Below are 14,599 nucleotides of genomic sequence, written 5' to 3' on the forward strand. Positions count from 1 at the left end.
GCACCTTCCAGAATGTTCTTTTGCAAAGCTGGTCCAGAAAGAGATGCCATGTATTTTATGTTTTGGTCGAAGTTCATCCCAAGCAGTGCCACAACGCGGGACTCTCTGCTCTAATGGGCTGTTCCCACGGATGCACACCGAAACGAGTATCAACCTAGCGAGAGGATTGGTCGCCATAAAATTTGCTGCCGACCCAGTGCAAAGGGTTTTCCTCTACCAAGTGTTGCTGACTGGCTTGCACGAGGTCCAGGAGTAGATGTTGAAGTGCAGGAGCACAATGGGGGGACGGGGACGGTCTTAGTCTCAGGCCCTCACACTTATGATGATGTAAGGATTTCAGATAGATTGTATTATATGTATTTGCTGCCGAAAATGTTAAAAGCCTTGGTTAGTGCTGCTTGTAACAATAATCCTTGTTCAAAAGGCAAGTATGTTTTGGTAACAAGGGGTGAAACTAGGTCATTGTGAAATGCTTGCGCTAATGCCCTTTTGTTTGAATTAAGGGAGGGTTCCCTGTGGAGTTAATTAGATTTCAACTTGGTAAGACGATGTCATTACTGGATGGAGCTAAGGTAGCAGGCGTTTTGCCGAAAAGCAGTTAAGTTTCAAATGGAGCTGAGCAAAAGTCAACCATTTTGCTCTCACTGCAGCTCAGTTCAAGATATGGCTGTAGACAGATTATGAATTTCTTTCCAAGCAGTTCGTCTGATTAGGAGGTGTGCTGAAAAAAGCTGAGGCAGCCTCTGAAGATATGCAGCCGGTGTTTCTGCATGGTTCTGACAGGATTCTCGTCTTTTCACTAAAGCAGTGTCAAAAGATATTTCTTTCTCAAAGTACAGTATCCAGATATCGTTTTAAAGCAGGGATTCCTGATTGCTAACAAAATTCAACAGTGGATTGAGAGCTGAGATGGTTCTTTTTGTTGTTTCCATGGAAATAAAGATGGCATTTAAGGTTTACTAGATTAATTTGTGTTATTTAAGCGGTAAGCTACTCTTGCATGATGAAAAAGATATTTTAATACTGTGTTAGTAATAAAGTTTATTTTGATCTATCATATCCCTGTTTTTCATGAAATCACTCCTGGAGCGTGGTAACCTTTCCTCGCGGTCTTAAAATATTAAAATTAAATATTGGGGTTTCTGTCAAGTATCCTGATCACTGTTGGGGTCTGGTCTGGGATCATAATACACTGAATAGTACACAGAGGGTCTGAAAACTGGGTGAAGCCACTCATGCTAATTCCATTAATTGTTTTATGGGGAAGGGCGAATCTGAAATTCACCCGAGAACTGGTTTATTCTGATGAGCGTAAAGTAAAGTCACAGACTCTCCTAGTTCCTCCCAGACACTCTGGGCGAACTGGTTAAAACACTCTTGCAATGATTCCCCAGTCCTTCCCCAGTTGCTTAATGACCAATTTAGAAGATGCATTTCATTGCAATACAAAGTCAATATTTACACCTTACAGATTATGCACCACTGTTTGACATGAAATGTAAATTTGAATTCTGTAAGAAGAAAGGTCATGGCACATGTCATAGAGGTAATTAGAAACTGTTGCATGTTGTGTATTGGAACAGTTGCGCATTGCACATTTACAAATTTTATCAATCAACTGTATTCTGGGGAGAAGGAAACTAGTTAGATAATGGGTAAAATCCCAGCCCGATCCGGAGATGGTGGGGAGCGGGGGGTGGGAAAGAACATAAGGACTAGGAGCAAGAGTAGGCCATCTGGCCCCTCGAGCCTGCACCGCCATTCAATGAGATCATGGCTGATCTTTTGCGGACTCAGCTCCACTTTCCGGCTCGAACACCATAACCCTTAATCCCTTTATTCTTCAAAAAACTATCTATCTTTACCTTAAAAACATTTAATGAAGGAGCCTCAACTGCTTCACCAGGCAAGCAATTCCATAGATTCACAACCCTTTGGGTGAAGAAGTTCCTCCTAAACTCAGTCCTAAATGTACTTCCCTTTACTTTGAGGCTATGTCCCCTCGTTCTGCTTTCATCCGCCAGTGGATACAACCTGCTCGCATCTATCCTATCTATTCCCTTCATAATTTTATATTTTTGTATAAGATCCCCCCCTACCCCCCCCCCCAACCTCCCCCCACCCCTCCCCCCAACCTCCCCCCCACCCCCCCCCCCCCACCCCCCACCCCACCACACCCTTCTAAATTCCAATGAGTACAGTCCCAGTCTACTCAACCTCTCCTCGTAATCCAACCCCTTCAGCTCTGGGATTAACCTAGTGAATCTCCTCTGCACATCCTCCAGCACCAGTACGTCCTTTCTCAGGTAAGGGGACCAAAACTGAACACAATACTCCAGGTGTGGCCTCACTAACGCCTTATACAATTGCAGCATAACCTTCCTAGTCTTAAACTCCATCCCTCTAGCAATGAAGGACAAAACTCCATTTGCCTTCTTAATCATCTGTTGCACCTGTAAACCAACGTTTTGCGACTCATGCACGAGCACACCCAGGTCTCTCTGCACAGCAGCATGTTTTAATATTTTATCATTTAAATAATAATCCCTTTTGCTGTTATTCCTACCAAAATGGATAATCTCACATTTGTCAACATTGTATTCCATCTACGAGACCCTAGCCTATTCACTTAACTTATCCAAATCCCTCTGCAGACTTCCAGTATCCTCTGCACTTTTAGCTTCACCACTCATCTTAGTGTCGTCTGCAAACCTGGACACATTGCCCTTGGTCCCCAACTCCAAATCATCTATGTCAATTGTGAACAATTGTGGCCAACACTGATCCCTGAGGGACACCACTAGCTATTGATTGCCAACCACAGAAACACCCATTAATCCCCATTCTTTGCTTTCTATTAATTAACCAATCCTCTATCCATGCTATTACTTTACCCTTAATGCCATGCATCTTTATCTTCTGCAGCAACCTTTTGTGTGGCACCTTGTCAAAAGCTTTCTGGAAATCCAGATATACCACATCCATTGGCTCCCCGTTATCTACCGCACTGGTAATCTCCTCAAACAATTCCATTAAATTAGTTCGGCATGACCTGCCCTTTATGAACCCATGCTGCATCTGCTAAATGGGACAATTTCCAACCAGATGCCTCGCTATTTCTTCCTTGATGATAGATTCCAGCATCTTCCAGCATCTTCCCTACTACTGAAGTTAAGCTAACTGGCCTATAATTACCCGCTTTCTGCCTACCTCCTTTTTTAAACAGTGGTGTCACGTTTGCTAATTTCCAATCCACAGGGATTTTGGTAAATTATCACTAGTGCATTTACAATTTCCCTAGCCATCTCTTTCAGCACTCTGGGATGCAGTCCATCAGAGCCAGTAGACTTGTCTACCAAAAGTTGAGACCTCTTCTATAATGGGTGGAAATTCTGCTACTTTTTGCCATTCACCAACCAATCCAATATCAGTCATGGAGCCACTGATGACACAGAAGCTATTTGACCCATTTATTGCATGCTGGAGTGAAGCATTTGAGTGAGGGCTCATCACCTTTTCCAAATTTCTAGTGATTAAACTATTGACGTTCACTTAAAAGTGGAAAATATCCAGGGCTCAGGGGCTGGGAGGGGGGCGTGTGGTGGGTGGGGGGCTGGCGTTAAAACATTGGGTGCTCGGATGGGTGGGTTGGATCAGACGAATCTCCTGATTCTTTCACAGATATAGCGATTTGATGGACAATCAATACTTGGAGAAAAGATTTAGATGAACATCGGGGACATTGAAAAGACCTCGACACGCCTCTATACAGCACTTGCCAAAAGGCACTGTCATTCCATCTTTTGCCGCAAAAGACATCCAGCCCACAACGGAAATGAAGAGGCAGCAACTCACCCGCTATTGCCACCCTGCAGCTATCAGAGGCTGTCATCCCATTCTTCAATCTCCCAGTCAGTGTGTACTCTCCAATATCCTCCTCCTGAAAGCAGCTGACGTTCAAATTCCCCGCGGCCAAAGAGTGTCGACCATCTCGCATGATCGGTACGCCATTGTGCTTCCACTGAAATTCAACTCCTTTCACCGTTCCACGGGCCATGCGAGGGTCCCACACGATGCTGCTGGAATCGAGCAGCCCTGATACGTCCAGGCTGAAGCTGAGGCTTCCTCCAGGGGGAAGTGGGGTTGATGGAGTCACAATCGCTGCATTGGCAGAACAAAAACAGAATGGACAGGGCAACATTAATACACAGAGCCTGTGGCACAACTGGTGATGACGCTGGACTGAGTAATCCAGAGGCTCAGTGTATTGCCCGGGGAGGGGGGGGGGGGGGGGGGGGTCAGCAGATCAAATGGAAGGTAGCAGGGATTATATTCAAATAATTCTGGGACAAAAATTAGTCATTAACTGGTAAAGCTAGTTCAGTAATGATCAATTTTATAAACACCTATCTGGTTCTCCATAGCAAGAGGATTTGAGTATAGGAATAGGGATGTTTTACTGCAATTGTGTAGATAAAGGTAAGGTAAAGTAGCCATAGTCCCAGATGACCATGGGCTGTTTTCTCCTTTAACACAAAGAGCTGACTGGTGGTGACTTTTTATAAAGTAAATCTTGAGTACCCATTTCATTTTTTTCCAATTCAGGGGCAATTTAGTGTGGTCGATCCACCTATCCTGCAAACACGGGGAGAATGTGCACACAGACAGTGACCCAGAGTCGGGATTGAACCTGGGACCTCGGCGCCGTGAGGCAGCAATGCTAACCACTGCGCCACCGTGCTGCACTAACTGGTGGTGACTTAACCTGAGGATCAGCACACCACAGATGAAATGAATGAAAATTGCTTATTGTCACGAGTAGGCTTCAATGAAGTTACTGTGAAAAGCCCCTAGTCGCCACATTCCGGCGCCTGTCCGGGGAGGCTGTTACGGGAATTGAACCGTGCTGCTGGCCTGCTTGGTCTGCTTTCAAAGCCAGCGATTTAGCCCTGTGCTAAACAGCCCCTGGAGGCAAGGTGGAGAAGGTGGGCCTTCATAGTGCATTGGTGTAGCCACAACTGGAGTTTTCTGTACAGTTTTGGTGTCCTTGGCTGAGATAGCATGTTCTTGCTATTGAAGAGGTGCAGCAATGGCAGGACTGTAATATGAGGAGAGATTAAGTGGGTTAGGATTAAATTCATATGAGTTGTGAAGAGTGAGTGGGATCTAATAGAAACTTATCAAATTCTAACAAGGTTAGACAGGGTAGGTTCAGAAAGAATGTTCACGATATGAGGAAGTTCAGAACTAGGGGTCATAGTTTGAGGGTAAGGGATAAACCATTTAGGACTGAGGTGAAGAGAAATTTCTTCATACAAGAGAGGCAAATCTGTGGAATGTACTGCCACAAAAAGTAATTCAGGACCAAACATTGTGTAATTTCAAGCACCAAAGGGATCAAGGGATATGGGGGAAGGCAGGATCAGGATATTGAATTTGCTAATCAGCCATGATCATAATGAGCAGAAAAGCAGGCTTGAAGGGCCGAATGGCCTCCTCCTGTTTCTATTTTCTATGTAATGTCCCTTCAGGGCAGGAATCTGCCATCCTGACCTGGTCTGGCCTACATGTGACTCCTAACCCACTCAGCAACGTACACTGAATCTTAACTACTGGCTGTGAAACCCAATCCCCTTAAGTTACTTGGTCTTTTGAGCCAAATAGTAAAACAGATTGTTTTATTCAGCAACTCACCTCGAAAAACAACCAGTTTGATTCTTGTAATGTGCGAGGTACCTGCACGCTCATGGACCATGCAGGTGTAGACTCCGCCGTCCTTCAGTGTTGGCGTGAACGACAGAGAGAAATCTCTTGCTCCGAAGCAGTCGGCTTTGGCGAAAGCAATGTGGGGGCGTGTGCTTGAGGTGCACCAGGAGTTGGAGTTGGTAACCATACTTATATCCTTGGTGCGTCTGGAAACATCCGCCCACTGCCAACTCGCCATCATGGGGTCCTCAAAGCGGTTAACACAAGGAAGCAACACGGGGGCAGAATCGGTGGAAATTACATCAAATTCCTCCTGAGCGGAATCTGCACACAAGAACGAAGAAGGTGAGACAGGGTTTAAAGGCACTTTAAAGAATTTCTCCTCCACAACTGTGCAATGTGAACAGAAGTCTTGCACAATGTTGTGAAAGATTGATCTTCCCACTGCGCAACCCTGAAAATGGAAGTTGAAGCTGCAACTGAGAGCAACAGTGTACCACATCAAGTGGTCTTTCTGCAGTCCAGAGACCCTCAATGAGCTGAGAGGCTCACCAATAGCTGAGAGGCTATTGCCAACAGCCAATGGTGTTTGCTCACGGCTCTGTTATTGTTTGTAATTTGATTTGTCTCCCTTGTTTGTAATGGTGTCAAGTTTGTAACTTCATTGTACTGTTGCCTGTTTCTTGTTTTATATATTTGTTTTGTACCTTGCGTTGTCTTTTTATACAAAAGAACTGTTGTTCAACTAAAATATACACAATGACAAATGAAACACCACACATTCGAACTTATTGAATAAAATAACCTGCAGTCTTTAATATGAGCTTTACTGTGAGTTAGCCAGCAAAACAAAAGCAGTTTGTGTTAAGGTCCACCAATATCTCCTGTCAACTCTAGTGCACCATTCGAATTAAGAAAATGCTGCACCGATAGTTGTGCTGACTGTTAATTGATGGATGGATTGCTGCAGATAAAGGCGGACTGAGAGATAGAGAGGCGGGCGGACGGAGAGACACACAGAGAGACAGAGGCAGAGTGACAGAGAGAGACACAGATGAAGGAAATATCAGGACGTTGACCAGATGGTCAGCTGATAATCGTACCTGGAGAAATAGTTAGCAAGATGAGGAAAACCCAGAAAGAAGAAGCCATTTCCTCACTGTCCTCGACAAGATGCAATGGCTCCAGCTGTTAGGTGCTTATTACACAAGGGACCAATCCTCCGTTTGTGTTGTGCAAGTGCGCTGGAATCGAATTGTGATCTAATATCCGCTCTTCTCCGCAGTGACAGCGAGAAGACTGTCACTTTGCTGAAACTCTGCCGGGTATTGAACTGAACTCCAAACTCCTGGGAGTGAGACATCCCGGCTGGAATCTCGCAGGAAATGCCGTGAGTTTAAAGTTGTGCTTTGATATTCTCCAAGAATGATTCTAGTCTCTTTCCCTGAATGGGTGTCCGCCTGGTAACTCCAACAATCCCTGCCCATGTCTAAATTAAAGTCCAACAGGTTTGTTTCAAACACTAGCTTTCGGAGCACTGCTCCTTCCTTCACCTGAGGAAGGAGCTGCTCTCCCAAAGCTAGTGATTTGAAACAAACCTGTTGGACTTTAACCTGGTGTTGTCAGACTTCTTACTGTGCTCACCCCAGTCCAACGCCGGCATCTCCACATCATTTTTAGGTTATCATTGTCTGTAAAGATAAATGTTATCAACTCCAATGATGCCTCCATGGCCATCTGACTTTTACTGGCCAGTGTGAAATGTGTTTTAATTCTATTCCTGGCACGTGGCCAGCATTGTTGCCGATCCCTAATCACCCTCGAACTGAGTGACTTGCGCAGCCATTTCAGAGGGGCGTTTCAGCTGGGGATGGGCACTTGGAGAACCAGGTGGGTTAATTTTTATGACAGTTGATGATGGTTGCATAGTCCCCATTAGCCTTCGCATTTGATACGTTTTAAAAACAAAATTCAAATTTCACCCTATCTCCTCGTGGGATTCAAACTTAGGTCCCCTTGGGCCATGGCACGGTGAAAACGTTGGGTGCTGGGGTGGGTGGTTTGGGTCAGCTGGTTCTTTCAAAGATTTAGCACACATACGATGAGCTGAATGGCCTCCATCTAGTGTGTGTTGATGTGGTTCCTAATACCGTGTGGAAGCAGCATCACCACCTAAGTCATGGGCATAAGTTTGCCAGGATAGCAGAGGGGATCTCAAGAGTTTGAGTGCGAGGGGCACTCGGGCAGTCAAGGTGGGTTGTGTACCGACACCGTCCCCTTCAGCAGAATATTTGTGGCAATGGGCACTTTGTATTGTTGATGACTGATATTGCCTGATCTGGGCTCTTTTTTGGGGCAAGCCTTGGGCGAGTCGAAAGTGGCCGAGAACACGTATGTGGGAATGTTATTTTGGCTGATAGAGTGTAATGCAGGATATGGAATTGATCGATCAGTACACACTCAACTTTCCATCCTTATGAAATCAAAGTGATCTCCGGTCGCGGGTATTGTACCCCTGGGGTTGAGTGCCTGACGTGGGACCTTACATGGTAAATATTGCTCTCTATCAAAGGGGATGTGGTCGCAGTGTGTTGGTTATTACCAGTGGTCTAATAACTCAGAGACCCAGGGAATGGTCATGGCTTCGAATCTCACCATGCCAGGTGGTGAGATTTGAATTCAGTAGAAAATCTCGGGCAGTGGCCATTACTAATGGTCATCAAACCCATCTGGTTCATGAGTGTCCTTCAGGGAAGGGAGTTTGCCACCCGGCCTGTGACTCCAGATCAATGACAATCTGGTTGACTCTTCAATGCCCCTCTGAAATGACCAAGCAATGGTGGAGGGAAATTAGGTAAACGCTGGTCGAGCCAGTAACATCCACATCTTCTGCACTGTATGTTCTATGAGGGAATGAAAACATGTTGAGACGCCTCAAAGAGGAATGCAGTAAATGAAGAAAAGTTGAATTTTATTGCACTTTCTGTGCATCTTCAGTTCAAAATGTTTTTGTCCTTCAGCCCATATTCCCGACATGGAGTGTACATTGTAAATCTTAATGTGCAGAGACACCAAAGAGTAAAACTTACTGTATGGAAAGAAGTTGGGTTTTGTTGCACTTTCTGTAATTTTCAAGTCGGAATGTTTTATGATGAATAAAATATATTTTGGGGGGGGGGGCGGAATGGGAAGACAAATCAACATTGTCCATTTTATATCATTATCCATTTTATATCACCAATTACCTCCATTCCTGTTCAATTTGATATTAATCAAATGTCCAGATTTGTTGATCATAGCAAGTCACAATTCTGCTTCTAATGTGATGAATGTAGGAAGTTCAGATGTATTGCATTATATGTTTTTGTCGCAGTAATGGTTAAAAGCCTGGGATAGTGACTGTTGCAGCAGTGTTGTTAAAAATCCTGGTTTGCAAGGTAGCCAGGCTTTGTGGCTACAAGAAGTGCAATTAAAGCATCATAAAAGTTTGGGTTAATGGATATTTGCTGTCAGTGTGGAGTCTGCACATTCTCCCCATGTTTGTGTGGGCTTCCTCCGGCAGGTGCTCCGGTTTTCTCCCTTGGTCCAAGGATGTGCAGGTTGAGTGGATTGGCCATGATAAATTGCCCTTAGTGTCCAAAAACATTAGGTGGGGTTACGGGGATCAGGTGGAGGTGTTAAGTAGTGTGCTCTTTCCAAGGGCTGGTGCAGACTCAATGGGCCGAATGGCCTCCTTCTGCACTGTAAATTCTCTGATTAGGAGAGTTCCCTGGGGAGTTGATAATTAGAGACATTGTGTTAAGCTTAATGAGATGAGGCAGTTCATGGGAGGAGCCAAGGGCTGAAGCAGTCAGATATTGAGGTTTTAGCTTAGTTTTAGATTGGATTGTGAACAGAAGACAAGCAGCAGCTCTCAATACAGTCCGGTTAAAGATCTGTCTTTAGACAGACTAGCGGCTCCTTGCCAAACGGTTCAGTTAAAGGTTTGACTGGGGACAGACCAGAAGCAGCGGATCTCAACACAGTGAGTTAAAGATTTGCCTGTGAACAGGACAGGAGCAGTGACTCAGATTGGCAGTTTAAACAAGCAAGAATTTGCAAGCTGGGACCTGAAGGATACTGCTGTCTCAAAGTGGCTGATCCAAGATATCTCTTCATAGCAAGTATTCCCCAGGCTGATAACTGCATTTAAAAGTGGATTGTGACCTAAGATGGGTGTTGTTTGAGTGGAAATAAAGATAGCAGGTAAGGGTTATTTTGTCATTGTATTAATAAGCATTGTTTAGCTGGTATTTGAAAGTGAATTGTATTTCTACGGTGAAAGTTATTAATATTGTGTTAGCAATAAAGTTTGTTTCAATATACCATATCACTACTTATGTGCAAAGTTATTCCTGGAGCAATGTGTCCTTTCCTCACTGTCTTACATAATGGAAGTAAAATATTGGGATTTCTGTCCTGTATCCCAGCAACCGTTGGTGTCTGGTCCGGCCTGAGATCATCATGCTGCCTTGCATTACAGCCAAGAGATGGTTGTGTTGTCACAGGGTGCCAATTGTGTGCCATTTCTCTGTTCCTCTTCTAAACAGATCAACATCTAAGTTACAATCATTCATTTTGATTAGAAGAATGAGGGGGAGGCAATGTAAAATAAACGGTACAATTCAAAACGTTGGGGGTTTGGAGCAGAGGTGTCTATGTGCCTACGTGCAGCAACATAGGCTGACAAAGCATTAACATAATGTACAGCAGCTTGAGTTTTATAGTAGGGGCACAGAGTAGAAAAACTAGGAGTTTTGTTACAGCTGCACAGAATACTGGGGCAGAATATTGGGGCAGCACGGTAGCATGGTGGTTAGCATAAATGCTTCACAGCTCCAGGGTCCCAGGTTCGGTTCCTGGCTGGGTCACTGTCTGTGCGGAGTCTGCACGTCCTCCCCGTGTGTGCGTGGGTTTCCTCCGGGTGCTCCGGTTTCCTCCCACAGTCCAAAGATGTGTGGGTTAGGTGGATTGGCCATGCTAAATTGCCCGTAGTGTCCTAAAATAAAAGTAAGGTTAAGGGGGGGGAGGTTGTTGGGTTACGGGTATAGGGTGGATACGTGGGTTTGAGTAAGGTGATCATTGCTCGGCACAACATCGAGGGCCGAAGGGCCTGTTCTGTGCTGTACTGTTCTATGTTCTATGTAATACTGTTTCAGCACAAAATCGAGCATTGTGAGTCCACTTCTGGATACCACACTTTAGGGAGGATGATAAGGCATCTGAGAGGGTACAGATAAGATTGACAAGATCAAAGGACAAGGAACTTCAGCAATGAGGATAGGTCAGAGGAACTGTTCTCCTCGAAGAGAAGGTGAAGAGGAGAGTCAATCGAGGTGTTCAAAACTGAGAGGGGTCTGGGACACAGTCGATTGGGAGAATCCGCTGCCACAAACAGTGGGGTTGAGAACCAGCGCGACACAGATTTAAAGTGATTACCCAAGGAAGCTTCAATGACATGGGGAGGGGGGGAAACGATCCACACAGTGAGTGGCTGGGATCTGGAAGGCATTGCCTAAGTGCGGAGGTTGGGGAGGCAGATTTGTCGAGGCTTTTCAAAGGGAATTAGATCATTAACTGAGGAGGAAAGATTTGCAGTCCACCAAGAAAAAACAAATATTGTGAGCAGCACTAGCTGAGTTGCTCTTGCGGAGAGTTGACGCAAGTGCGATAGGCTGAATGGCCTCCTTCTGTGCTGTGATCAATCCTGTGATTTGATGGTCAATCGACACTTGGAGAAAACATTCAGATGAACATTGGGTACACTTTGAAAGACCTCGACGCATCTCTACACAGCTCTTGCCAAAATCCACTGACATTCAATCCATTGCCGCAAAAGACATCCAGCCCATGATGGAAATGAACAGGTAGCAACTCGCCCGCTATTGCCACCCTGCAGCTATCAGAGGCTGTCATCCCATTCTTCAATCTCCCAGTCAGTGTGTACTCTCCAATATCCTCCTCCTGAAAGCAGCTGATGTTCAAATTCCCCGCGGCCAAAGAGTGTCGACCATCTCGCATGATCGGTACGCCATTGTGCTTCCACTGAAATTCAACTCCTTTCACCGTTCCACGGGCCATGCGAGGGTCCCACACGATGCTGCTGGAATCGAGCAGCTCTGATATGTCCAGGCTGAAGCTGCGGCTTCCTCCAGGGGGAAGTGGGGGGTTGCTGGAGTCACAACCACTACAAAGGGAGGAGGACAGAAACAGAACGGACAGGCAAGGTTAATACACAGAGTCTGTGGCATAACTGGTGATGACACTGGACTCAGTAAACCAGAGTCTCAGTGTATTGCCCGGGGAGGGAGGGAAGCGGGGGGAGCAGCCGATCAAATGGAAGGTAGCGGGGATTAAATTCAAATAATTCTAGGACAAAATTAGTAATGAGCTGGTAAAGCTAATTAAGTATTGATCAATCTTTCTAAAAAAACCTATCTGGTTCATCATAGCAGGAGGATTTGAGTACAGGAATAGGGATGTTTTACTGCAATTGTATAGATAAGGTAAAATTGCCATAGTCCCAGATGACCATGGGCTGTTTTCTCCTTTGAGGGAAAGAACTGATTGGTGGCGGTTTAACCTGAGGATCACCACACCTCAGACGAAGGGCAAGGTTGAGAAGGTGGGCCTTCATGGGGCACTGGTATCGCGACACCTGGAGTATTGTGTGCAGTTCTGGTGTCCTTATCTGGGGAAAGATCCAGGGTAGATTCAGAAAGAATGTTCCCGGTGGTGAGGAAGTTCAGAACTATTTTGAGGGTAAGGGGTAAACCTTTTAGGACTGAGGTGAGGAGAACTTTCTTCACCCAGAGAGTGGTGAATCTGTGGAATTCACTACCACAGAAAGTAGTTGAGACCAAAATATTGTGTAATTTCAGGAAGGAATTAGATGTAGCTCTTGGGGATAAAGGGATCAAGGGACATGGGGATGGGTGCGGGATTAGGATATTGAATTTGTTAATCAGCCATGATCATAATGAGCGGACAAGCAGGCTCGAAGGGCTGAATGGCCTCCTCTTGCTTCTATTTTCTATGTAATGTCCCTTCAGGGAAGGAAATCTGCAGTCCTTACCCGGTCTGGCCTATATGTGACTCTTAACCCACTCAGCAACAGAGAATCTTGACTGCCCGGCTCTGAAACTCAAACCCCTTAAATTGCTGGGTCTTTTGAGCCAAATAGAAAATCAGGTTGTTTTATATGGCAACTCAGCTCAAAAAACAATCAGTTTTATTCTTGTAATGCACGGTTCCCTGCACGCTCAACGACCATGTAGCTGTAGACTCCACCATCCTTCAGTGTTGGTGTGAACGAAAGAGAGAAATCTCTTGCTCCGAAGCAGTTGGCTTTGGCGAAGGCAATGTGGTGGCGTCTGCTGGAAGTGCACCAGGAGTTGGAGTCAGTAACCATGCTTATCATGTGCTTAGTGTGTCTCGAATCATCCGTCCACTGCCAATACGCCATCATGGGGTCCTCAAAGTGGTTGACACAAGGAAGCAACACGGGGGCAGAATCGGTGGAAATGACATCAAATTAAGAAGGTGAGCTAGGGTTTAATGGCACACCGAATCTCTCCTCCACAACTGTGCAATGTGAACAGACTTCTTGCACAATGTTGTGAAAGATTCCTCTTCCCACTGCGCCAACCCTGAAAATGGAAGTTGAAGCTACAACTGAGAGCAAATGCACGTGCACATCAAGTGGTCTTTCCACGGCCCAGAGATCCTCAATGAGCTGAGAGGCTAAAAGCAAATTACTGCAGATGGTGGAACCTGAAACCAAAGAGAAAATGCTGATTTTTCGAGTCCAGATGACCATTTGTCAAAGCTCCCAGCTTTGACACAGGGCCATCTGGACTCCAACCATGAGCTCTTTTCTCTCCCTACAGATGCTGCCAGACCTGCTGAGAATTTCCAGCATTTTCTCTTTGAGAGCTGAGAGGCTCATCGGCTCGTGCCAACAGCCAATGGTGTTTGCTCACGGCTCTGTTATTGTTTGTAATTTGGTTTGTTTTGTTTTGTTTTGTACCTTGCGTTGTCTTTTTCTGTACAAAGGAACTGTTGTTCAACTAAAATATACCCAATGACCAATGAAATACCATATATTCAAACTTGTTGAATAAAATAACGTGCAGTCTTTAATATGAGCTTTATTGTGAGTTAGCCAGCAAAACAAAAGCAGTTTGTGTCAAGTTCCTGAATATATTATATATATATACAAGAATATCTCCTGTCAACTCTATCCACCATTCAAATAAAGAAAATGCTGCATTGATAATTGTGCTGACTCTTAATTAATGGATGGATAGCTAGATAGAGATAAAGGCGGACAGAGAGATAGACAGGCAGACAGAGAGAGAGAGACAGAGAGACAGACAGACAGAGAGACATAGATAAAGGAAATATCAGGACGTTGATGAGATGGTCAGCTGATAGTCGTACCTGGAGAAATAGTTTGCAAGATGAGTAAAACCCAGAAGCCATTTCCCTCAGTGTCCTCGACAAGATCCAATGTTTCCAGCTGTCGGCTGCTTATGGCACAAGGGACCAATCTTTCGTTTGTGTTGTGCAAATGCGCTGGAGTCGAATTGTGATCTAATCCACTTCAGCCTGAATGAGTGTATTTTGGAATGTGGTTCAAAGTGGGAATTTAATTCCGGCTGGCGGGGTCGAGGGGGGCGGAGGTGCGTTTACTGCAAGGTGTGCGACTTAGAACGGAGTGCTAGGAATTGGCTAATGAAGGGAGTTGGGGAAGGAAGGGGAAGGAATGCTATTCTGCTTTTTGCTTTCTAACTTTTTCAGTCTTCAGGAATTGGTCTTATTCTGGTACAGGAGAAGCAGCCCATCATTTGGT

At 45.1% G+C, this 14,599-nt stretch overlaps 2 protein-coding genes across 9 annotated transcripts in view; one reads left to right on the forward strand and one right to left on the reverse strand.

Moving 5' to 3' along the window:
- The window catches only part of LOC119974549, a 35,353-nt gene extending 28,387 nt beyond the window's left edge, over positions 1 to 6,966 (reverse strand). For 4 of the 6 annotated variants that reach the window (XR_005462522.1, XR_005462521.1, XM_038813532.1 and 1 more), the window contains exons 1-3: positions 6,810 to 6,966; positions 5,695 to 6,030; positions 3,856 to 4,161 (exon numbers count right to left, since the gene is read on the reverse strand). Coding sequence is in view for 4 of the 6 variants with exons in the window: in XM_038813532.1 (XP_038669460.1) it covers positions 3,856 to 4,161; positions 5,695 to 6,030; positions 6,810 to 6,858 (691 nt within the window). In the remaining 2 variants the exon portion in view is untranslated. The remainder of the gene's footprint in view (positions 1 to 3,855; positions 4,162 to 5,694; positions 6,031 to 6,809) is intronic. The other 2 variants (XM_038813530.1, XM_038813529.1) reach the window with 2 other exon arrangements.
- Positions 6,967 to 14,599, forward strand: part of LOC119974550 — a 41,064-nt gene continuing 33,431 nt past the window's right edge. The window contains exon 1 of one of the 3 annotated variants that reach the window (XM_038813536.1): positions 6,967 to 7,096. The gene's annotated coding sequence lies outside the window, so the exon portion shown is untranslated. Of the gene's footprint in view, positions 7,097 to 9,932; positions 9,952 to 14,599 lie in introns of those variants that run through there. The other 2 variants (XM_038813534.1, XM_038813535.1) reach the window with 2 other exon arrangements.

This window comes from Scyliorhinus canicula, chromosome 12 (assembly GCF_902713615.1).
Source record: "Scyliorhinus canicula chromosome 12, sScyCan1.1, whole genome shotgun sequence".
Lineage (NCBI taxonomy): Eukaryota > Metazoa > Chordata > Chondrichthyes > Carcharhiniformes > Scyliorhinidae > Scyliorhinus > Scyliorhinus canicula.